The 25,248-nt window shown below is 43.5% G+C and overlaps 1 protein-coding gene across 1 annotated transcript in view; it reads left to right on the top strand.

Annotated features, from left to right (window-relative positions):
- The window catches only part of LOC135878581 (transmembrane protein 263-like), a 323,702-nt gene that overhangs the window by 106,674 nt on the left and 191,780 nt on the right, over positions 1 to 25,248 (top strand). The window contains exon 3 of the mRNA XM_065404285.1: positions 10,174 to 10,236. Within this exon, the coding sequence (XP_065260357.1) occupies positions 10,174 to 10,236 (63 nt within the window). The remainder of the gene's footprint in view (positions 1 to 10,173; positions 10,237 to 25,248) is intronic.

Genomic DNA, 25,248 nt, shown 5'->3' with positions numbered 1-25,248 from the left:
CATGCCAAGTATGCCGCCGCCTATCTAGACGACCTAGTCATCCATAGCCCTGACTGGGAAACACACCTAGGAAAAGTAGAAGCAGTGCTAGATGCCCTGCGGAAGACCGGCCTCACTGCTAACCCTCTCAAGTATGTGATAGGACTAGCTGAGGCCAGATACCTCGGGTATGTAGTAGGGAGAGGTTTGGTAAAACCCCAGTGGAGCAAAGTGGAGGCAATACAAGGTTGGCCTCGACCAGTCCGCAAAAAGCAGGTCAGAGCATTTCTAGGGATAGTAGGATACTATTGGAGATTCATCCCTCATTTCGCCACAAGAGCAGGGCCATTGACGGATCTGATAAAGGCTCGGGGCCCCGAGATAGTAAAGTGGACTGATACGGCAGAAGAAGCATTTGCAGATTTAAGGACAGCCCTCTGCTGCCATCCGATACTCATAGCCCCAGACTTCGAGAAGGAATTCATTCTACAAACAGATGCCTTGGAGGTAGGGCTAGGAGCCGTCCTTTCGCAGATGGTTGGGGAGGAGGAACACCCAATCTTGTACCTCAGCCAGAAACTCCTACCCAGGGAACAAAAGTACACCATCGTTGAAAAGGAATGCCTGGCGGTAAAATGGGCTATGGAGACTCTCCGCTACTACCTACTGGGGTGGCGGTTTATCCTTGTGACAGACCATGCCCCACTCCAGTGGATGCACAGAAACAAGGAGAGGAACGCAAGAGTGACTAGGTGGTTCCTATGCCTGCAGCCCTTCCATTTCCGGGTACAAAATAGGGCCGGAAGCCAACACGGCAACACTGATGGCATATCACGACAGCACTGCCTCTCGTCCCAAGTAGCCCAACCCCATGGTGTTGAGAGGGGGCGGGATATGTGATACAGCATGGCTAAAGGGCAGCAGGAGAGGGTTAGAAGGGAGCCTTATTCCCTGTACAGGGAAGAAAGTTTGCTATAGATTAATTAAAGCACCTGAAGCCAATTAAAGCACCTGAAGCCAGTCACCTGATAAAAAAACCCTGCTTCAATCAGACAGGGGAGGAGTTGAAGCAGAGAGGATTGGTGTTGGAGCAGAGAACAATTTGAAGGAGTAGAAACAGAATGGATTGATGTTGGAGCAGAGAGCAGTTTGGAGGGAAGCAGAGGAAAGTTTGGAGAAGTGCTGCGGTGGGTTAAGAAGACCAAGACCCTAGGTAAAGGGGCACCTGGCTTGTGCAGAGGGAGTGCAGGATTTCCCCACAAGCTGAAGGGCAGGAGAGGGAAGTAGCCCAGGGAAGCTGAAGTGGTTTACTGCTATCCCTAGGGTCCCTGGGCTGGGACCCAGAGTAGAGGGCGGGCCTGGGTCCCTCCCTCTCCACTCCCCTCCTCTAGGACACTAGTGGGGCAGTTAATATTCCAGTTCAGGGGCAAGAAATGGCGCTCTAATCCCCCCTCCCCCCCGCAAGAAGAGAAAGCACGAGACCCATCATAGTAGTGCCGGCAATTTGCCACACTATGTTTTTTAAATTGGTCCTACTGAGCACTACTTTGTAGTAATTTTCATATAAGTCATCACTGGATTTGGTAATGCCACCACTTTATAAGGTTACTGTGATGCTACAAAAAGAACACGAGTACTTGTGGCACCTTAGAGACTAACAAATTTATTTGAGCATAAGCTTTTCATCAGATGCATAGAATGGAACATATAATAAGAAATATACATACATACAGAGAACATGAAAAGGTGGAAGTAGCCATACCAACTGTAAGAGGCTAATTAATTAAGATGAGGTAGTATCACCAGGAGAAAAAAAACTTTTGCAGTGATAATCAAGATGGCCCATTTTAGACAGTTGACCAGAAGGTGTGAGGATACTTAACATGGGGAAATAGATTCGATATGTATAAAGTATCCTCACGCCTTCTTGTCAACTGTCTAAAATGGGCCATCTTGATTATCACTACAAAAGTTTTTTTTTCTCCTGCTGATAATACCTCATCTTAATTAATTAGCTTCTTACAGTTGGTATGGCTACTTCCACCTTTTCATGTTCTCTGTATATATGTATATTTCTTACTATGTGTTCCATTCTATGCATCTGATGAAGTGGGCTGTAGCCCATGAAAGCTTATGCTCAAATAAATTTGTTAGTCTCTAAGGTGCCACAAGTACTCCTAGTCTGTATCCGCAAAAAGAACAATACGGCTGCTACTCTGAAACTTGTGATGCTACAGGATTTATCAATATACACGAGAGTATCTTAATCAACTTCCCTATCCTCTTGGTTTTTGTCATTCCACTTCTTTTTCTTTTGTGTGTATCTCTTTTCCTTTCTTGTCTGTGTTGTATTTTTATGTTCAGTTATCTGTCCAAATCAGATCATAAACTCCTTGGGGCTGGTTCCTTGTCTGTAAAGCACTATGCACACCAATGGCAGTGTATTAATAGCAACATTCAACCTTAATTACATCTGCCTCTGCGGAAGACATAATAACCCAATTTAAAATGAAAACAATATTTTGGGGGGCAGGGAGATTCTTTTCTTCTTAGTTCTCAAGATTCCTGCAGCATGGGACATCCAGTGATCCATTAGACCCTTCCATGTTAATGCTGTCTTTATAATGAAAGTCAATGCAAGGTAAAAATGTGGTTATATTGTCAGTTTACAGGTAGGATATAAATAGTTTTAACAGATCCCTATTGCTTGCAGAGCTCCTGCTGTTCGGCGGTGGTGGTTGTGATGTCTTGAAATGTTCATTAAACTGACGTGAAGTGTTGTTTAAACTCAGCGTCTTGCACAGTCAGCCAAATTCGCTTCTGTTTTCCATTCCCTGGATCAATCAGGACTTTGAGGCTCTACATTTTAATTTCTTTTGCATCAGAAATGACTTTGCAAGCTTGTTTGTGCACCTCAGTTGCATAAATTGCCTTCTTGGCTGTCAAAAGTAAGGAGTCCATGCTGGAGGACTGTGGAAGAGGAGAGATACTGCAAGCTTTTTCAGAGTTCAGAGTCTGGGTTCAAAACATATGAAGTAGACTTTATTCAGCTTTATTATTTCAAACTCAAGATACTCAGACTAGGAAGGTTCCTAGTTTGCTTTTATTTGTTTGTTTGTTTGTTTGTTCGAATAGCAAGAGGTAAAAGTTCAGCTGTAGGATTTAATAATCCATTAATTGCTGGAGGTTGAGCAGTACTGTGCAAACAACAAGTACCTGGAAGGCAGATCTAAGAATTTTAGGGTCCCGATAAGGCACAGTGTGGTAGACTGTTGACAGATGTTTTAACCCAAGTGACTCAGACTTCAGAAGTTGAAAGGGAGCTGTCAGATCAAAAGCAAGGCTTTCTTTCACCTTTTAAATACATTTTCCCTTCACGTTGGTATTCTCTTCTCCTCTTCATCATTTCTGAGAGGGTTTGCACTGGTTTAGTGTGGCAAAGGACTATCATTTTCATACCTCTGCTGTTGGGTTGAAACTGAAGTATTTGCATCCCTCTCCTAGTCAATTGCATTTATAAAATGGGTAGAACTGAAGAATCAAATCAATCAGATAATTACAACCTTCACTTATATACTCACTAGCCCCCACAGAATAGTTTTACTGGCTTCACTCACCTATCCCTAAGAAAAGGCTGGTGGGACACAACAGTAGTTAGGCTCCTTAGGTTCTCTCAGATCTTGAGCTGATTAGTCACAATTTGCAGCTCTCAGGCTGAAATGTGGACTGGCCCTTTGAAAATGAGTCCAATCATTGGCTTATGTGCCTAAAATTAAAACATGATGTGTTGGTTTGCACATGTTCACATTTTTGCTGTAGATGAGTAAATCAGCCGTGCCTAGGTGATTCATCCCATAATCAGAATCCTATTGTCTCTTTCTTCCCCTGTCATGATTGTCCCAGACACTTGGAATTTGTGTGTTTGTGTTTTCAAGCTTGTTTTTTTTCTTATTAAAAACTACTCCATTCCTCCATTTCAGTGTCACCACTTTCTAAAAGGTGGATAATTCTTTAGGGGCCATCAGTTCTGGTTATATCTACTCTCAAAATGAGGTTGCAGTACACCTGGCAGTGCTAGGATTTGAATTTCCAATGAGACTCCGATGTAAAGGGTCAATGCATTGATACACCAGAGCATTCATGACATCTTTAAAACACCCAAGAAACTCTTTTCCTCCAGTGGCTCAGAACATGAAGCTGAGCTCAAGGTATGACAATACCAGGCTATGGGGTTTCAGGTTGGTGAGAGAGATAAGGCTATACTGTAACCTGAAATCTGTTTGTGGGACAAAACCATTGTCTTCAGGGAACATTAAGCAAAAAAGAGCAGAGGAGAATAGCTGAGGAGGCACTCCACATAACTGGAACAACGTGGCAGTCTCTGACCGAGGTTAGAGCCAATGTTATCAGGCTTTATAATCCAAATTTGCGCCTTATATAAAAGCAGCTGAAATAATTTCACTGTAGTAAAATTTTGAATCTAGTTTCATTTAGTTTAGAGATAAAATAGCAATAAAAAAAGTGGAAAGAGATTCCATTGCCCGCGTCCTGTGGAATCTCTTATTTCTGAGGAAAGAGGGATCTGCGTGAATTAAGTTGAGCTGCAAGATATGTTGAGTATGACCATGAATACTGGAGAGGAGCAAGAATTTATTACGTAAATTATGTAATATTATGTAAAAGTTCCATATTTCTAAAATGTTCCTGTTGTACCCCAAAATGCCCTCATTGTGCCCAGTAATCTTGTTTCACTGTCCAGATCGAATAGAACACTGTTCTGCTTTGGCGACGTGGTTATGACAGCACAAATTCAGAGTTCACACTTGAAAGGCTACACTGCAGTCTTATTACTCCAGTAACTGCAAGGAAGCAATAGAACTATGTTTCCCATGTTTAAGAAGGATGAATTCAAACTGGAACAGGTACCGAGAAGGGCTACTAGGATGATATGAGGAATGGAAAACTGTCTTATGAAAGGAGACTCAAAGAGCTCGGCTTGTTTAGCCTAACCAAAAGAAGGCTGAGGGGAGATATGATTGCTCTCTATAAATATATCAGAGGGATAAATACCAGGGAGGGAGAGGAATTATTTAACCTCAGTACCAATGTGGACACACGAACAAATGGATATAAACTGACCATCAAGAAGTTTAGACTTGAAATTAGACGAAGGTTTCTAGCCATCAGAGGAGTGAAGTTCTGGAACAGCATTCCATGGGGAGCAGTGGGGGCAAAAGACATATCTGGCTTCAAGACTAAGCTTGATAAGTTTATTGATGGGATAGCCTAATTTTGGCAATTAATTGATCTTTGACTATTAGCGGTAAATATGCCCAATGGCCTGTGAAGGGATGTTAGATGGGGTGGGATCTGAGTTACTACAGGGAATTCTTTCCTGGGTGTCTGGCTGGTGAGTCTTGCTCACATGCTCAGGGTTTAGCTGATCACCATATTTGGGGTCGGGAAGGAATTTTCCTTCAGGGCAGATTGGCAGAGACTCTGGGGGTTTTTCGCCTTCCTCTGCAGCATGGGGCACGGGTCACTTGCTGGAGGATTTTCTGCACCTTGACGTCTTTAAACCATGATTTGAGGACTTAAATGGCTCAGGCATAGGTTAGGGGTTTGTTGCGGGAGTGGGTGGGTGAGATTCCATAGCCTGCCTTGTGCAGGAGGTCAGACTAAACGATCTTAATGGTCCCTTCTGACCTTAAAGTCTATGATTCTTAAAGTCTAACTACAAGTACTAAACTTAAACTGTGCGTCCAGTTGAAACGTGCTTAAAAACCTTCAACCCTTAATGTCTATATTTTAAATTATGTATTTGTATACAGTGCTACAAGTGTACATTTAGAAAAACATGAAAGCACTTACCTTCGCAATCTTACTTTGCTTTTACTTTTCAGAGCTTGTCTACACTTAAAAGGCTCCAGCGGTGCCAGTGCAGCGTAGGTAATCTACCTCCCTGAGTGGTGGTAGCTATGTCAACAGAAGAAGTCCTCCTCTTGACATAGCGCTGTGTACACTGGGAGTTAGGTTGGTATAACTGTGTTGCACACAGATTTTCCACACCCCGAGTGATGTAGTTATACCAACGTAAGTTACTAGTGTAGACCAATCCTCAATGAAAATGAGTTTGGTGATCTTAGCCTAGCTCTTAATAGCTTTTGGCCCACACCATGTAGGTACTACATAGTTCACCACTATTGTCAGCTCACTGAGGAGACTCTCAGGATAGGAATAATAGGAGTGGGAGAGGTTGCAAATCAGATGCAAAGTGCAGCATCAGAGCTGGGGTTGGGGGAGCTAGAACTAGAAGAGCAGAGGCTGCTGTAAGCCAGGAGAGAGGTAAACTGGCAGAACCTGTGCGGCTCAGGACGGGAATAGCAGAGTGGGCTGCAGGTCATGAATGAAGTGCATTGTCAGAGTTCTGTATGTGGTAGTTTACACAGCACCTGCCTGCGCTATAAAACTGTCTCTGCCTAGAGTATTAATTAGGTGAGGTAATATCTTTTATTGGACTAACTTCATGAAAGAGAGATGCTTTTGAGCTACACAGTGACTTGAAGAAGAGCTCTGTGTCGCTCGAAAGCTTGTCTCTTTCACCAACAGAAGTTGGACTAATAAACTGGGTTAGGTAATATTTTTTTATCTCCCTAATATCCTGGGAACAACATGGCTACAACGCTGTATTAACTTACTTTCACAAGCAATAAAATATACCCATATAACATTATCCAGCATATAATACACTTAAGGACTGTCTGGATTTTCAAGGGGGCAAGTGACAATGTAGAACACCTGTGCCCTGTTTTCTCTGATAGGGATGGACAAGTGAGCTTTGTCAAGTTGGCTGACTTCTTGAAAGTGCATGCTCTAAAGACAGAGTGAAGAGTGAGGCACTGAGAAGAGAAAATATAAAGAGAGCACGTACTGGACGGATCAATTGCTGACGGCCCTCATTTTGTTCCTAATAATCTATCTCACCAAAAGAAAAATTTTTAGTGCACAACCTTGAATTATTTTACATCTATCATGTTTTGCAATCCTGGCACCATCTGATACAGATTTTTTTCATACTCTCCTTCATCTCCCAGGTAAATTAAATCCTATTGAAACAGCTGTCTGTTGCCACAGAGGGCATTGCTTCTGTGTGAAAGACAGCGGCTTTTCATAGGGCGGAAATTAGATAGGCTTCTCATGGGAGAAATATTCGTAAGTCAGAATGTCAGCCGGTGAATGCAGCACCCTGACTTGCATGTGTTTTTCCAGGTTGGTCCTCACTATTGTCACGGAAAGAATGTGTCCTGAGTTTAAGTGGACACCAGTGAATGAAAGATGTGCTAGGGTTTGGGGTTAAACATGCACTGTGGATTTTGTTCCTTAAGAGTGTCACATGTATTTGACTTAACTTTTCAAGAAATATTTCATCTGCTGCATTCCCTTTATCCACCAATTCTATAAAAAGCAGCCCAAGTTTTCCTTGTGTTATTTCGTCTTCATAAACCCCATACTACTTTTTGCTCATGGTCCCTTTCTCCTTTGGATAATTAAATACCTGTGTAATATTTTTGCTCTAATATTCCCCTACTGAAGTAGGAGTACAAGAAAGTAACTCATCCAGAGATTATGGGTCTATTACAGGAGTGGGTGGGTAGGGTTCTGTGGCCTGCTATGTGCAGGAGGTCAGACTAGATGATCACCATGGTCCCTTCTGGCCTTGAAGTCAGAGTCTATAAAGTAATCAAAAAGATTGTTTTTGTTGTTGAAGCACAGTTCCACATTCTCCCTCCCCCTAATCTTTGGTTTTCCTACGGCACTTCATGCCTTTTCAAACACAATTCAGTCATTTAAGTACACCAGTTCATACTTTTAGCACTCCAAGATGCTTATTCCCTGAACCACTATATTTCTGGTATTTATAAATATTACACAAAACTACATTAAAATACCATTATTAAGGTTGCAAAGTCTAGCACTCAAAAGTTATGAAATGCTAGGATTAAAGTTGCCTGTACAACCTTAATCTGGCCTCTGGTGCCTGTGCATTATGATAGTCTAACTAGATGATCACATACTATATTGTTTTTCCACAGGAGTTCTGCCTCTCTCAGTTCACAGGATGGATGTGCTCACTTAATGACCAGCTATTCAATATTTATTTTCTTTTCAGAGTTCAATGTGTGGCCCCACACCACCATGCTGTTCTAATCCTGCTCTGAAGACTGAATTATTTATTTCCTCGTGGAATTTTCCATGGTACTTATCACTAGAAGAGTATCTGAGTGCTTCACAAATCATTTATTTTCACAGCATTCGTGGGAGATGGGGCTATTCCCATTTTACAGGTGGTGAATGGAGGCACAGAGAGAGTACAAGGTCAGAATGATCCACTAATTTTGAGTGCCCTGTTTGAGATACCTGGGACCTGATTTTACTGCATACTTAGCATTATATAACACTTTATATGTTCAAAGCACAGTTCCCATGGACTTAGTGTTCAGCACCCCAGAATCTTAAATAAGGCACCCAGAAAATGAGGAACACATATTTGTGATTACCTGTGAAAGTTTAAGTGGCAGAGGCAGGGAATTCAATTCTCCAGAGCAGAATTAAACTGCCTTAACCATGAAACTAGAAATCAGCAAATAATTGATCATTTTCTTCTAATTTTGTTTTAACTGAAATATTTTGATTTGTACCCAGTCTAGTGATTTTTTTTTCTCCTCACCAAAACAACAACAAAAAAAGTGTGCAGGTCAATTCTAATTGACATTTTCTAAACCTTTGGGTCTGTCACAGGTGCTTGGTCCCTTTTGGAGGGATCAGGGCCAAGTCCCCTATGACCAGCAGCCTGCTTATGAGGAGGTTTTTGAGCCTCGTGAAAGACATCTATAGCTAGTTAGGTCATTACTAGTTCCACAAGCCCTCTGTCTGAGAGGAAGGCTGCCAGAGCAGGGAGGCAACTGAAAGGGGATTGTGTGAGCTAGACCTGTCTGGAAAGGATTCTAGGCAGTGGGTGACCAAAACAGGTTGCAAGAAAGCCAAAGTAGCCCAGTAAAATGGTTCAGGCTGGAGACGACTGTGGAGAATGTGTGCTTCTGGGTGACAGGAGGATGGGAAGCACGTCACCTGAGAGAAGGAAATGGCCAGGACTCAGGGCTGGCTCTAGAGTTTTTGCAGCCCCAAGCAGGAGGAGAGGAAAAAAATAAATAAATAAAAGATTTTTTAAAAGCCGCGATCGGCGGCAGCTCTACTGCCGCCGCTTGCTTCTACGGCAGGTGCTGTGTAAACTACCACATACAGAACTCTGACAATGCACTTCTACGGCGGCAACTCCGAGAGGGAGTGACGGCCCCGCCGCTGAATTGCCGCCGAACGGCCGGACGTGCCGCCCCCGCTTCATTGGCCACCCCAGGCACCTGCTTGCTACACTGGTGCCTGGAGCCGGCCCTGCCAGCACTACACTGCACATGAGACTGTTTGTTTTTCCTGTTTTGCATTAAAACCTCTCTGTTGGACTGATTCAGGGCCCGACTGACACGGGTTACTCAATAAAAAGAAACCTGTTTTGGGAAAATTTTTGAGTTAAGTGTCATGTGGGTGCTTATTGGAGCAGCTGGCATGCCTGGCCTCTAGGGAGCACCAGGGAGAAAACCCACCCCCTTACATTTTCATTCAGAAAATGTTGAAATGAACAGTTTTGGCTTCCTAAATGTTTTCCTCATTTCTTTATTCGAACGGAACTGTCTGCTGAATTTGACCCAAATTAACAAATAACTTCAGTCTGCCTGAAACTGCCCTTTTCAGTGAATTTACTGTTTGCCTAAAACATTTCACGCAGCTGTAGATGAGATCAGCCTTTCCCTTCCTGCAATCCACTGCCTCATTTGCTACGCAACTTCCATCTTTTGAAATAAATGAAGCCAGGGTCCTACAATCAGTCTCCTCATGGCACTACCCTGATTCAGCTCTATCCTGTTCACTGAATGAGGCTGGGGCCCTGTGGAAAAACAGGTATGTGATCATATAATTAAAGATAATCCATATGCACAAGGAGGCCAAATGAAGGTTGTGCATGGAACCTTAATTCTTACACTTCCTAACTTCTGAGTGCTTGGCTATGCAGCCTTGATAATGTTCTTTTATGTACTTTTGTGTGTAATTTCACCGTTTTTTTTTTTTTTTTTTTTAAAGCAAATAGAAAACAAATTCCATCGTGTGGCATCGCATTGACACACTCACATGGGTCATCAGCAGGTTTGGAACCTTTACATCCGATCTCTGTCACTTGAGTTTATGGAATAACTGATAGCAGTAGTACATTGTTGGGAGATGGGATGCTTTGCCCAGCGGGTTTCACAGCAGAGGAACGGTGAAACTTGGAAATCTTCGTTCCCATTCTAGACTCTGGGGGGAGCATGCTTTGGTGGGCATAGACTCTTCTGCCCATTTCCCCACAAACTTGTTCCCTTCTGCCTCATCTTCTCCAACCTGTCCTAGTCCTGTCTCTTCCCCACCCTGGCTCCTTGTCCAAATCCCAGTCTCCACTCCTGAGGCTTCTCATCTTGGCTCCAGTCTCCCCACCTAGCTCCTCATCCGATCTCCATTTTCCTCCCAGGCTCCCAGTCCCACTTTTTGCCCAGCCTGTGCAATCACCATCACCTGCTCCCCATCTCAGTTTCCTTTGCCCCCTTGCTCATCCAGTCCCAATTCCTCTGCCCTGCCTGTGTCCTTGTCAGATCTGTCTCTGCTTCACACCCTCCCTATTCCTCTGTGGGCCACCTCCATCTATAAAATCATGACTGCTGTGGAGAAAGTAAATAAGAAGTGTTATTTACTTCTCATAACACAAGAACTAGGGATCACCAAATGAAATTAATAGGCAGCAGGTTTAAAACAAACAAAAGGAAGTATTTCTTCACACAACGCACAGTTAACCCGTGGAACTCCTTGCCTGAGGATGTTGTGAAGGCCAAGACTATAACAGGGTTCAAAAAAGAACTAGATAAATTCATGGAGGATAGGGCTGTCAATAGCTATTAGCCAGGATGGGCAGGGATAGTGTCCCTAGCCTCTGTTTGCCAGAGGCTGGGAATGAGTGACAGGGAATGGATCACTTGATGATTACCTGTTCTGTTCATTCCATCTGGGGCACATGACATTGGCCACTGTCGGAAGACAGGATACTGGGCTAGATGGACCTTGGTCTGACCCAGTATGGCCGTTCTTATGTTCTTATCCAATCTCAGATGCTCCTCCCAACCTCTGCTTGGCTTGTTGTCTTAGTCTCTTTGCCCAGCCAATGTCAGTTCTCCTTCCATACCCTGGTTCCACATCAGATCTCTCTCTTCCTTTGTCTCCCAGTTTCTGTCTCCGACCCCCTCCCTCCAAGGCTCCTTGTCCCATTCTACTCCCCCTGTCCAGCTCTTGGCCCTTCTGCCTTCAAATTGGATAGTTTCCTCCTACTGTCTGGCCCCAGCAGAAGTGACATAACAAGCACAGGAGAAACAGTCTCCCTCTCTCAGTTTTGATGTCTGGACTAATGCCTGCAGCAGCCCAGAGATGCACTTGTAGGAAAAGTTCTACTCTGTACTGGGTTAGAGCATTCCCAGTGCAGACAGAATCTCTGGAAACTTAAGATGCGAAGCTCTAGCAAGTCTTCAATTTTTCAAAGACTTATAACTCGTCCAAATATGGGCAGATTTTCAAAGGGATGACAAGACAAATCCCTGACAAAAAAGCCACCCACTGCCAAATTTCAATTCCTGCTCCAAAGCATGAGAGTGCTAGGGCTGCTTATAGAAGAGATTAATATAACATTGTTTTGCCAATGTATCTTTCCCTAGCCTTGTTGGCAAAAATGGCTAAGCCAATTTGGCTGAATTTTTCCAAACCGTCCCCTCCCTCTGCACCAACCCTGAGGCAGACACCCAGCATGGAAAATGTCGGCCCAGATGGTTCATTTGGCAAAGTTATATTGAAATGAAAATGGATCATATAATGGGAAATATCAGGTAGTAATAAAGTAGGCAGTGCTACCAACCCTGTCTATATTTTTCACTTTCCCCCATATGCGTGCGGATCTTAGAAACTGTCATACTGATTCAGTCCACCTTGTTTGGTATTCTGTGTCCAATAGCGTCAGTACCAGATGCTTCAGAGGAAAGGGTAAAGTTCCCATAGGAAACAGTTGTCCAAAAATGTGTCTTTCGGAGAGATTTCTTCATAAATTTAGGGAATAATTGGTTGGATTATGTCCCAAAGATTGTGTGTGAGAATTTATACATCTTACATTTTACCTCAGGTACTGTAACTGAAGGGTGGTAGTATTCATATGGATGTCTACTCCTCTTTTGAATCCTAGAGGCTAATTACACATTGTATGTATAAAAATATTTCTTTTTACTAGTTACTAAATAGATTATCAATTTACTGGCTGGTTTAAAAGGGGGAGTAAATATAAGTTCTCATTTATTATACTGTGGGTCATTTATTATTCTGTGTACCTGTATAATATCTTCTCATACGGATGTCTTTAAAAGCTTCCAACAAATGTTGTTCTTTCTCAGGACCTCTTCTACTTCTGCTATATCCTTTTTTTGAGATGGGATGACCATAATTGAACATAGAATTCAAAGTGAGGATGCATCATCATTCTGTAGAAAGGCATTGTAATATGTTCAGTATTTTATCTCCCTTTCTTAGTATAACCTAATGTCTCATTTGCATTTTTGAACATTCCTGCTGTTTGTATAGAGGTTTTCATTGGGCTCTCTCCAAAAATGCCCATTTCTTTCTTGAGTTTCTAATTTAATTTAGAACACAGCAATGTTTGAGGTCAGATTGGTGCCTATCAACGTACACTTCCTTGTACATGCCTACATTGAGCATCTTCTGCCATTGTATTTTCCAAATACCCAGCTTTGTTAGAGCCTTCTGAAATTCCTCACAGTATTCTCTAGACTTGACTAACCTAAACAATTGTATCATCCACAAATTTAGCTTCATTGCTGTTAGTCCCTTGTTCCAGATCATTTAATAAATATATTAAACACCACCAGTCCTAGGATGGATCCTTGAGCAATCTCTGTTGTATTTTCCTGCGTTCAATATTCACACAGACACACAGCATTTTTTAAAACATTCCCAGAACATATATTTGTAATCTGCATCATTGCATTGTAATCTGCATCTCAACATGTTTCTGACTTAAACATTTTACATAATCATTTATAAATTTCATGCTGTAGTCTTTATTGAAGTAATTTCTATTTTGCATTTCTATTGTCTCCATCAAAATGAATCCATGCAGACCTTGGGTATATTTTATATTATCTCTTAAACTGCAGTGTGGCTGCACTGGTTATGGAGTATGGTGCGTAGATTATTTTATTGAGGAAAATCAGATTGACTAAAGGGAACTCTTTTTGGTCAGGCTAAAATGGATTAATGTGGGATATTTTTTTAAGCAAGCACCTTGGCTCTAAGGACATTTACGATTTGCCCAGTCTATTTTGATTTTATACCCTCACATGATGTAAAACCTGTAAATCCACTGGTCCAGATCATACCCTTCTTGAGTTTACATGTGGAGACATCTTCCATGTGCAGGTCTCCCTTCCTTCATGTGCTGGGAGGGAGGAGGGGGAGTCCATGTACTTCCACAGCATTGCCATCCCAACCTCAGCAGAGAACTCTTCACCTGGTCTAGGGCCCATACAAGGAAGGCAGTGGGGTTGGCATGGAGTTGGGAAGGAAGAGGCATTGTTGGCAGGATATTTTGCATCTCTCCTCTGGAACTGCAGAACATAGCCGGAAAAGTGGATACAGTGCTCCCTGCTTCGCCACTGCTTCTGGAGGCAAGAAGTCTCTGGGAGTGTGGCTACAGTACCGGAACCACGGTAGGGATACAAAGCCTCTGTAGGGGTGGTCCAGGTCCCCAATGAGTTTCCCCACACCAGGCTTTGGGTGACTTTTCCATGAGGTAGAAAGAAAAGCCCAATCGGGACAGTAAGAAGAAATCCTTGCAGAGATTTCTTAATAAAACTTCACCTCCAATGGCAAGACTCATGGAAGCAACAATATGGCCCACCATTTGCAAGTTTTTCTTTTTTATCTATATTGACCAATATAATAGGATAATGGGGCACTTAGTTTATAAGATGTACCATATATACGCCAGTCCCATGCAGTCCAGTCGTTTTGTTAGTTTGAAAAGATGCAGATCATCTAGAATGCTGGATGGTCTGGTTATCACTTTTAGAAAAGTTTGAAATGCTTTTGTTTAGTTGTTGCTCAGGATGGATTTTTGTTTGGAAAGTCTCTTGAAATAACTAATCTGAGACTATTGAAGTGTGGTTAGAGATTTTTAAATCTTGTCACTATAGACCACCTTTTCTCTGGAATGACTTTCTAATTTCATAATGCACTTGTAAAAATCCTCTCTTATTTTACTTAACCTCTTCGGTAGCATTAATGCCTGTGACTTTGCTGCCATTACCTTTCCTTAGCCGTGGTCTACACGATGAGTTTAGGTCGAATTTAGCAGCGTTAGATCGATTTAACCCTGCACCCGTCCACACAACAAAGCCATTTTTGTCAACTTAAAGGGCTCTTAAAATCTGTTTCTGTACTCCTCCCCGATGAGAGGATTAGCACTGAAATCAACCTTGATGGGTCGAATTTGGGATAGTGTGGATGCAATTCCACGGTATTGGCCTCCAGGAGCTATCTCAGAGTGCTCCATTGTGACCGCTCTGGACAGCGCTCTCAACTCAGATGCAGTGGCCAGGTAGACAGGAAAAGCTCCGCAAACTTTTGAATTTCATTTCCTGTTTGGCTAGCGTGGCGAGCTCAGAGGTGACCATGGAGTCCCAGAATCGCAAAAGAGCTCCAGCATGGACCGAACGGGAGGTACTGGTTCTGATCACTGTATGGGGAGAGGAATCCATGCTATCAGAACTCCACTCTACCCCAGAGGACTGCCCAAGCAACAGAAAGCTGGCATTCAATAAGTTTTGAAGTGCAGTGTGGCCTTGTCCTTCCCTCCTCCACCACCCCACCCGGTGCTTCCCTCCTCCACCACCCCTCCCGGGCTACCTTGGCAGTTATCCCCCCATTTGTGTGACGAATTAATAAAGAATGCATGAATTTGAAACAACAATGACTTTATTGCCTCTGCAAGTGGTGATCAAAGGGGGGAGGGGAAGGTGGTTGGCTTACAGAGAAGTAGAGTTAACCAAGGGGGGCGGGTTTTCATCAAGGAGAAACAAACAGAACTTTCACACCATAGCCTGACCAGTCATGAAACTGATTTTCAAAGCTTCTCTGATGCGCAACACGCCCTGCTGTGCTCTTCTAACCGCCCTGTTGTCTGGCTGCGCATAATCAGTGGCCAGCCGATTTGCCTCAATCTCCCACCCCGCCATAAACGTCTCCCCTTACTCTCACAGATATTGTGGAGTACACAGCAAGCAGTAATAATGATGGGAATATTGGTTTCGCTGAGGTCTAACTGAGTCAGTAAACTGCGCCAGCGCGCTTTTAAACGTCCAAATGCACATTCTACCACCATTCTGCACTTGCTCAGCCTATAGTTGAACTGCTCCTTATTACTGTCCAGGCTTCATGAGCCATGGGAGCAAGGGGTAGGCTGGGGTAGGTGCGACCACGTGGTGCTGCCGGCTGGGAGAGCAGCCTGAGGCAGAACCTCCAGCTCGCATGATATTCCAGGCAGGACTGAATCTCCATGAGACAAAACTTAAAGAAGAGAGTGACCTGGAGTCTGCAGGAACTAGCTACCACAGTGCAATGCTCCAAAAGTCGACGCTAGCCTCGGTACTGTGGACGCACTCTGCCAACTTAATGCGCTTAGTGGGGACACACACAATCGACTGTATAAAATCGATTTCTAAAAAATTGGCTTCTATAAAATTGACCTAATTTCATAGTGTAGACATACCCTCAGACACTTTAATTACCTCTTGCCCTCAGTAGCCTTGTTTTTCCTTCCTCTCTCCTCCATTTCTAGTACACGATCTTGTTCATCATTCAGGTCTTTGAATGAGTCCGTGAAGATGCATTGATTTTAAAATGAGACAATACAGTCTACAATATGGTCAAAAATTGAACTGTGATTGTGAAATTGTCTGGGATCTAGGACTGTTTTAGCTGTGAGAGAGCTCGTGGTACAGTTCATCTGACTGAAGGCTATGTCCCAAGAGAAACCAGTCTTGTACTGTCTCTTACCAAGAGATTTAAATTATAGCTCTGCAGCTGTCTCACATCAAGACACAAGCCATGGAATTTTATATACTGACTTTTATAGTTCTCGCTGGGTTGGAAGATCAACCAAAGAACTAAGATTGAATAGGAAAACATATCAAATTAATTAGAAGTTGGAAGAGCCCTGTAACAGGGTCAGCTGCTTCTGGAGCACCCCCACATGGCAAGAGGTCACTCTGCAGCAACCTGCCTCTGTTTTCCCTCTCTTCACAGCCCTGTAAGAATTGCACACCTCCAGACCAAAGGTAGTTTAAACATTTCCCTTCTGGAGTCCAGTTTATTTAGTCCTTACACACTCTGGCCTTCCAGGCCCCAACCCCAGTTCAGTCTCTCTCTCTCTCTCTCTCTCTCTTTCTCTCTCCCAGCACTCCTTCCCAGAGCTGGGTCCCAATTCAGTCATCATTCCCAGACTTTACTGGTTTGAGCTCAGCTTTCAGGCTCTGAGTTTCAAACACCCCTCTATCTAGGTCATCTTCCTTCTGTTTTATCAGGCTACTCCCAGTCCTAGCTAGCTAGCTAGAGCAGCTCTCCTGGTCTCAGGGTCTTTCCTGCAGAAGCTTTTCCTCAGTCTCTGCTACAGCTTCCTAAACTTCCCTCTCTCTACAGCTTCCTGCTGGTCTTATAATGGAAAGTGTCTGATTCCTCTCAGGAGTGTCTCCTTATTAATCAGGGTTGGCTGGCCCAAGGCCTTCCAGCCCTTAGGGGCAAGCCACCATGTTGCAAGCCTCATCTACGCTGCGGAAAAAGCCATTTATAAAGTGGTTTCATTTGGCACAGTTGTGTCACCAGGGCAGATAGGTTTTTAATCAATTTAGCAAAGTTATATCCTTTCTCCAGCCTAGGTCACTACCTTGTTTTTAAAATCATCTTAGCAAAACTATATTCTCTCTACACAAATGTTACAATTGCCATTTGAAATTAGTTTCAGCCAGCAGTTTCAGTGGTGTAGACAGAGACAATGTGTGTCATCTATGAAGCACGCTTCTGTCTGCCTAAGGATACCCTAGATTTCCAGCTAACTGGGGCACTTTTTTTACTCAGCTTCCTTCCAGTGTGCTGGAGCTGTTGTGAGTTTCTCATAGAATGTAAATCTTCTTTAAAACAAAGGAGATACACCAGTATTTTGTAGCTTCTTAGGCCTTGTCTAAACTGCCAATGGTACGTAGGGTACGTGTAGCTACACGCTGCTGTGAAAGGCTGTGGTGGGGGGAAACAGTGGGGAAAGGCTCTGGCAGCGGGGAGGCAACATGATGCTAAACTTCTAAAAAATAGCAATGTAAAGGAGGGAGGCACTGCTTAGGAATGCAGAGTGCCGTATTGGGTATACACCAGAACCTTAGGGTGTATCTTTACTCTGCTCGCTTAAGCAGTGCCTCACCATCTACCCAATTGTTTATACCCATGCTAGGGGGACGTGCAGTGCATGTACTCTGCCGTAAGTGTAGTCTTCCTTGACAAAAATGTTATTGGACTTGAGTCAGATGAAAATTTTCAAAGCGATGGCCAGACTTTGGATTACAGTAGAACCTCAGAGTTACAAACACCTCAGGAATGGAGGTTGTTCGTAACTCTGAAATGTTCGTAATGCTGAACAAAACGTTATGATTGTTCTTTCAAAAGTTTACAATTGAACGTTGACTTAGTACAGCTTTGAAACTTGACTATGTGGAAGAAAAATGCTGCTTTCCCTTTTATTTTGTAAGTAGTTTACATTTAACTCAGTACAGTCCTGTATTTGCTTTTTTTTTTTTTTTTTTTTTGTCTCTGCTGCTGCGTGATTGTGTACTTTTCCGGTTCCAAATGAGGTGTGTGGTTGACTGGTCAGTTCATAACTCTGAGGTTCTACTGTATGTGAATGTTCACTAAGGGAAGTCAGCTGTCAAATTAGTTGCTAGTGGAATAAAGGTAAAGAAATTAAACAGGTTAGCCTGTAACCTGAGGATAAAATTTAGGTTAGCTGACTCCATAATCGGAGTTAAAAGGATTACTTAGGGCTCATAGCCAAGTGGAAAATGTAAGAATTTAGTACAGACAGCTCAGATCGACTGTAGATATTTATATGTACCTCATTATTGTAGTATGTGAGTACAGCCTTTAATGTATTTATCCTCGCAACATTACTGTGAGAAGTACTGTTGTCCCCATTTTACAGATGGGCAACTGAGGCACAGAGAGACCAAGTGTCCTGCCCAAGGTCACACAGGAAGCCTTTAGTGGAGCAAGGACTTGAACCTAGGTCTTCTCTGTTCTAAGCCAGCACTTGAACTGCTAGACAGTCTTCTTCTGTTCTAGCTACCAACTGCCTGAACCATCCAGCATTAATTATTCCCCTTGTTTGCAGTGGCACCAGAGGCCAAGGATTGAATGAAAGAGTGAACTGACCTCTTGCCTTGAGATGTATCCCTTTTAGTTCAGCACGGAGGTACATTGTCAGAGGGGATGGGCAGGATATGGGGGAAGTTTTGCACAGATACTGCCCATCTTGTATGCCTTGGGTGGATAAGCAGAGACTTCAGTTTCTAATACCAGAAACTGAGCATATTTCATGAGCATTAAAAATGCACTTAAGAAAAGAAAATAACCTGTTCCCTTAGTGTCCTTTTATGTCTAATGCATTAAAGTATTCCACACATATATATATGTACTTAAACTCCGTTTAGATTTTTCAGTTTTTCAAACTAATATAATCCTAGATATTAGAGGTGTCAAAAACACAGCCAGCCATCTAGTTCCCTCAGCTCCTGTGGTGTGCAAGATTGTCCCTACTGAATACTTACAAGTGCTTTATCTAACTTACTTTTAAATATTCCAGGGATGATGCTTCTACTGCTGCCCTAGAGAGCATTCTACGTTCTTACTCCTCTAACTGCAGAAAAATTTTCCTGATACCTTGTCAAAATTCTCCCTTGAACAATTTCATACTGTTACCTCTCTCCTTGACACCTTGAACAATGTACTTTACCCTCCTCTCCCTGGACACCCTGGAGGTATATGTAGACTGTTATCCTGTCATTTCTTAGTCTCCTTTTCTCTCCAAATTGTATATATTTAATTTTCAGTCTGTCTTCCAATGTCCGTTCCTCCATGGCCTTTCTGTTAGTTGGGGCTGCCTCTCTTCCCCTTTGCTGCATCTGTTTTGCACCTTTTTCTCTGAAGTCGCCCCATGGTGTTTATGGTGGTGTTAGAACTGATGCATACTGAGCCAGCAAGTGAACCAGTGGAACAATTTAGTCGCCTACCTGCCTGATTTTTCCCCCCAAGGGGCCTAACCAAGTAACATGATTGCCAGCTGTCTAGGTCCCAGGGTTCTCTTTTTCATACATTGATGAAATCTATACATGTGCTGTTAGAGGCTGCGTAAACAAAAAACAAAAACAAAAATGTTCCCCTCATGGTAGCCAAGTATGGCCATGCAGGTGACTGAATGGAAAACCAAACTCTGTCCCTTGTTCCTTGGGCCAGCATGGGTTGGGAATGCTAGAGAGACAGAATGCTCAGCTCTAGAAGTGACTCTAGGGAGGCAGTCCTGGTCTGAGTATCAGATTGGGATCCAGCAATTTGTGTTCTAATCCCATTTCTGAGGCTGACTCCCTCTTTGGCTTTGAGCAAGCCACCTAGTCTCCCTACCTTCACTGTCCCAGCTGTGAAGAACATTGCCCCATCTTGCAGTGGTGCTCTGAAACCACTGAGTAAATGTTAGTACTGTAGATGATACTGAAGATGAAAAGTGCTCTCTAAGTACCAGTTAGGTGCCGTTTATCAGCAAGCCATGTCTTCTTGCTGTCCCAAGAATAGCAATGGTTGTTTGCAGAAGTTTTGGCCCATTGCAGGCTCTTTGAGAGGAAATTCCAGCTTCTTTTCCATTAGCAGTTGTTTGCATGCCCCTGAGTGCTGGCTTTTGTCAAAGGATTCAAGTTCTTCAGGTTTGTCTACACTTATCTACACTTCTCCCGTTAGCATAGGTAATCCACCTCTGCAAGAGGTGGTAGATAAGTTAATGGAAGAATTCTTCAGTCAACATAGTGCTGTCTACAAGGGGACTTAAGTCAGCTTAATGATGCCGCTCAGGAATATGGATTTTTCACACCCCTGACTGATGCATTTAAACGTACCTAATTTTCTAATATAGACCAGGCCTTCTTCCCTGGTTATCGATCAGGCCATTAGGAGCCCCTTCCCACAAGAGCTGTTGGTATGGTGAATTTCTACCTCATTGTCTACTTGGTTACAAAGTGATACGCTAAAATGAGCTTTTCTCCATGCTCTCAGAGGGAAGCAGGAGAAACTGTGTATGGAATGGTTCCACTGGAGAGATTGACCTGGATCCTGTCAGGCAGTAGTCCTCTCTATGGTGGTGGAAAGAGGAGAGGGAGAGAACCATCACCCTCTCTCGAAGGCTCATGATCTAGCCAGCTCTAGTGAGTGATTCATGGGAAGCGAGCTGGCGATGCTCAGTTGGAGTGAAGGCTGGTGGGGGGAGTGACTGGGAAATAAACATAATCCCTTGTGTAGTCGCTATTTAACATAATTCTCAGATGCTTGCTGTAGACGCATTCCAATTTAAGGCGTTGTGGGTATCCAATTCCCATTTAGATAACCCGGGGGGGATGGTCAGCTTTCATCTGCTAATTGGAGCACCAGTGTACATTGCAAGCTCTCCTTGCAGTGTACATAAAGGCTGCTGGACGATCACACTGACAGCTACTGCATTTGTGAACTTAAAATAAAATCAGCAAGTGTGCTGTGAGTGACACTTTTTTGGAGTCATGCCCACCATGATCACTAAAGTTGACCATTTCAGCACCACTTGATTGCATCTCTGTATTTGCAATTCTTTACTAAGTTGAAGGGAAGCCTAACAGATAGGGTTGAATACCTCTGACATAGAAGGATAAGTTTTAAAAGGCACTTCTAAAACAATCTAGTTAAAAATAAGTAATGTATGCTGGATAGTGAGAAGCCTTTGAATCCAGTGATGCATCTAGAGGGAAAATGTTCAATGCTTGTTTTACTAGATTTTGGAAACTCATTCCCTAGCTTCCACCACTGAAGAAACAGGGGAAAGCCAGAGCAGGAATCAGAATTTCATCTTATTCACAATAGGTTTGCTTTTGAAACAGAATAGATTTACAAAATTAACAGGTACTGACACTGGACTCCCTTAGCCACAGTAGTGACCGGTTTTGTCAGATTTTATTTAGTTCCCCCCTCCTAGCCCCTTAAAGCCTGCTAAGGTCTATCTCACTTTGCAGCTGTTTCAGGTTAGGCTTTCCTAAATGAATTGTCTATGCCGCCCCCCCCCCCTTCTCACTGCCCTGCCTCTCCATCCTGGAAACAAATGATCTGTAAAAAGCCCTCTTCACCTTTTGCCATTGCCATCATTCTGATGTGGCTTCTTGTCTACTGATCACTCATGGAAGGAGTTCAGCAGTCTGTGGTGAGCAATAAGTTTGTGATGGGTTTGGGAAGCTAGATAAAGTGCGTGAGGTTGATTTCTACTTTCATCTTCCAGTATAAATCTGGAGAAGCTTTATTGACTCCAGATTTTTACAGGTGTTACCAAGAGTATGATTTGCAATATTTACAGAGGTATTTAGGCACCTGAAGAGGCAGATAGGAGCCAGGGCCGGCTCCAGGCACCAGCCCACCAAGCTTGTGCTTGGGGCGGCACCTGGAGGGGGGCGGCACGGCGCTCCGGCCGCCGGGGGGAGAGCGGAGCCCCCGCCGGGGCTCGCCGCCCTCCTCCCAGGGCTCCGGCGCCCTCCCCCCGGCCGCCAGGGGGAGAGCGGAGTCCCCGGCCGGGGCTCGCCGCCCTCCCCCCGGGGCTCCGGCCGCCCTCCCCCCCGGCGCCCTCCCCCCGGCCGCCAGGGGGAGAGCGGAGTCCCCGGCCGGGGCTCGCCGCCCTCCCCCCGGGGCTCCGGCCACCCTCCCCCCCGGCGCCCTCCCCCCGGCCGCCAGGGGGAGAGCGGAGTCCCCGGCCGGGGCTCGCCGCCCTCCCCCCGGGGCTCCGGCCACCCTCCTCCCCCCCCCCCCACTGGGGGGGGGGGGGCGGCCGGAGGCTTTTTTGCCTGGGGTGGCAAAAAAGCCAGAGCCGGCCCTGATAGGAGCTGAGTGGGGTTTACAAAAGGGTACCTAACTCCCATTGACTTTCAATGGTGCCTAACTCAAAAATGAGTTAGGCTCCAAAGCCCCACTGAAAGTCAATGGAAGTTAGGTGCATAGCGTGTTTTGACACTTTTGTAAATCCCACTCAGTGCCTATCTGCATCTTCCGATGCCTAAATACTATTGTAAATCTAGTTCATAGCTCGTCTCAGAGTAAAGTTGTAGAAGGAGATTCTTCTCCTATGAAATCCCTTATTTCAGTGTTCACACTACAGCTGCTAATATAAACTTATTTTTTAAATTTGGTTTATTTTCTCCTTTTGAGTGTGCTCTGTACTGGGATATATCGCCAAATGGATGCAACTGTGACAGACCATTTTCTTTCTCATTGCTGTGGAATTATGACAGATAGGGGCTTTGAACCTGTACACCAGCTACACACACTGGTAAATTATGACATTTCATTAGTTCTGTTTGTCTGCTCTCTCATCCTGGTAGGGAGAAGGAAGAGAAAGCAAGATGGCAAGGTGGTTGCTTTTAAAGAAGATGAGGGTGAGAGAAGAGGACTATGTAATCTCGACAATACTAAGAAAAATGACACATTGCAGAATTAAAAGCAAAAGGTTTGTAGCAGAGCGTAATTACAGAGAGATTGGACCAGTGTCTGAAACTTTCTGAAGAAGAATGTCTGCACCAGTCCCGACTGAACTAGGGTGGAAAGAAGGCTGACAGGGGTGTGCTTAGATTTTAGAACTGAAGGCACAGTCAGGTTTGCAGATCTCAGAAAGGAGGCTGTACAACAGAGAGAGCGAGACTCAGACCAGGTCTAAACTATAAACTTTTGCTGGCATAGCTATGTCAGAAAGGGATGTGATGAGGGGTGATTTGCCACTGACATAGCTGTGCCAGCAAAAGCCCCTTAGTGTAGACCTAGTTATACCAGTAAAACTGTCCCTTTGTAGCATGTTTTGTTCGTGGGTGGAATGAAATAAGCTATACTGGCAAAAGTACATTTTTACCATTATAAGCTGCATCCACACTAGAGGCAGTGTAGAGGATATGGCATAGATCTTAACCTCTTTGCTCAATTCAATCATGTTGTGGTAACTTTCAGTGTCCAACAATGGCAATTCATTCTATAGAGAAGAAATACATTCAGATAGCAGCTTCCTAGTGAAACACTGACTATTAATGTGTTTTATTCACCTCTCTTATAGTGATGAAAACATTTGCTATGGGTCTCACAGAATGTGGTTCTTGTGGCCTGCTAGGTGGTGGCTGTGGTAACGTTGAAATTTCTCATCACTCTGTAATGATGTAGGATATATATAGGCATACTGCATCTCATACTCTCCACCACCCAGTTTTCCTGACTTCCCGACCCAGCCAGAATTAAAACAAATGGTTGCCTCTCTTGCTAGTTACCCATGCTGCTTCCAGGCTCTGGGGCTTAAGTGAAACTAATGGCAAAGCCAAAGCCTGTCAGAGGAGCTAAACAATGAGTGATATAAACTGTTTCAAAAGAAAATAAAGACAAAAAGAGAAGTATTAGCCTTATATGCAGCTCAGGGTTGGGAAGTTTGAGAGAATGCCTTGAAAGAACTAGGGGTGGGGTGGGGGTTGTTATGGTTTTAAATTAAAGAGTAAAAGGAGTAAAGAAGACTGTGTAGAGTTTTGCTACATTTCATCTGAGCAGGAAGAGCAACATGAGGATAAAGTGATTTATTAACTAGATGCACAAACATGCACATATGGTGAATGCATGCCTCTGAAAATGTTACCTCAAATAAGTTCAAATAACTGAGGGCTTTTTCAGTGTGACTAACAGGCCTTGGGGAAGTGGACCCAGTTCATATTTGAATAATCCCAAATTTTACTGTATGAATGATTCTGTTCTTTTAAAGTTTTTACATCTCATCCACTAACAGGGTATCTAAGCACCTTCAGACTATAGGGTCATTCTTTTTAGGCCCCAATTTAGGAAAACATCCCTAGTCAGGAGAGCATTTAAGGCTGTGCTTAATTCCCATTAAAGTTGATGCATTTTAAGCATATGCTTAGCTTTAGGAATATACTTAAGTGCCTTATTGACTAGGGATGGAATTAGCTTATCTAGGGAGATTGTGGAATCCCAATCATTGGAGGTTCTTAAAAACAGGTAAGACAAACACCTGTCAGGGATGGTCCTGTCTCAGCACAGCAGGATGGAATAGATGACATCTTGAGGTCCCTTCCAGTTCTCCAACTTTTTATATGTTTATGTGCTTTTCTGAATTGGGCCTTAGTGCACACGTTATGCTAAGGAATGGCTGAAGTCAACTTTTTACACATCCACTGAACTTCCTCAAAAAAATGCAGCATATGAAAGAAACATTGAGCTTATTTCAGTCAAATAAAATTAAAAACATTATATACTGAACTCATGGGGAAACCAGCTACTTTCTCCCAGCCCTCTTTCTCCCCACATCTGAAGGATAAACCCACTTTTCTTCCTCCTAGGTGGATTTATAGCTTCAATAATGCATCATTTCCCAATTGTGCTACTGTTCTATTTTGCCCCCTCCTGAAGATGGTTTGAAATTAAAACATAAATTGTATTTTTTTTTCAATAAAATTTGGTAATGTTACATTATAGATCAATAACTTTCATAGCACCTGTGGTCTAGTATAAACTTTCAACAGGAAAATCTACTTGGAATGTTGCATCTTCTGAGTGGACGCTTTCTCTTTCAATATACTGGATGCTATCCTCAACAAGTTGGAGGGAATTCTTGAGCTGGGAGGGTAACTTTAATTCATTTTTTGTTTATTTTGTTTTGGTTCCCTCAAATACAAACACAAAGAGAGAGAGAGTGTCAGTGGCAGGGTGAGAATAACCCTC

This window comes from Emys orbicularis, chromosome 4 (assembly GCF_028017835.1).
Source record: "Emys orbicularis isolate rEmyOrb1 chromosome 4, rEmyOrb1.hap1, whole genome shotgun sequence".
NCBI lineage: Eukaryota > Metazoa > Chordata > Testudines > Emydidae > Emys > Emys orbicularis.
This window is presented reverse-complemented; position numbering and strand designations above follow the sequence as displayed.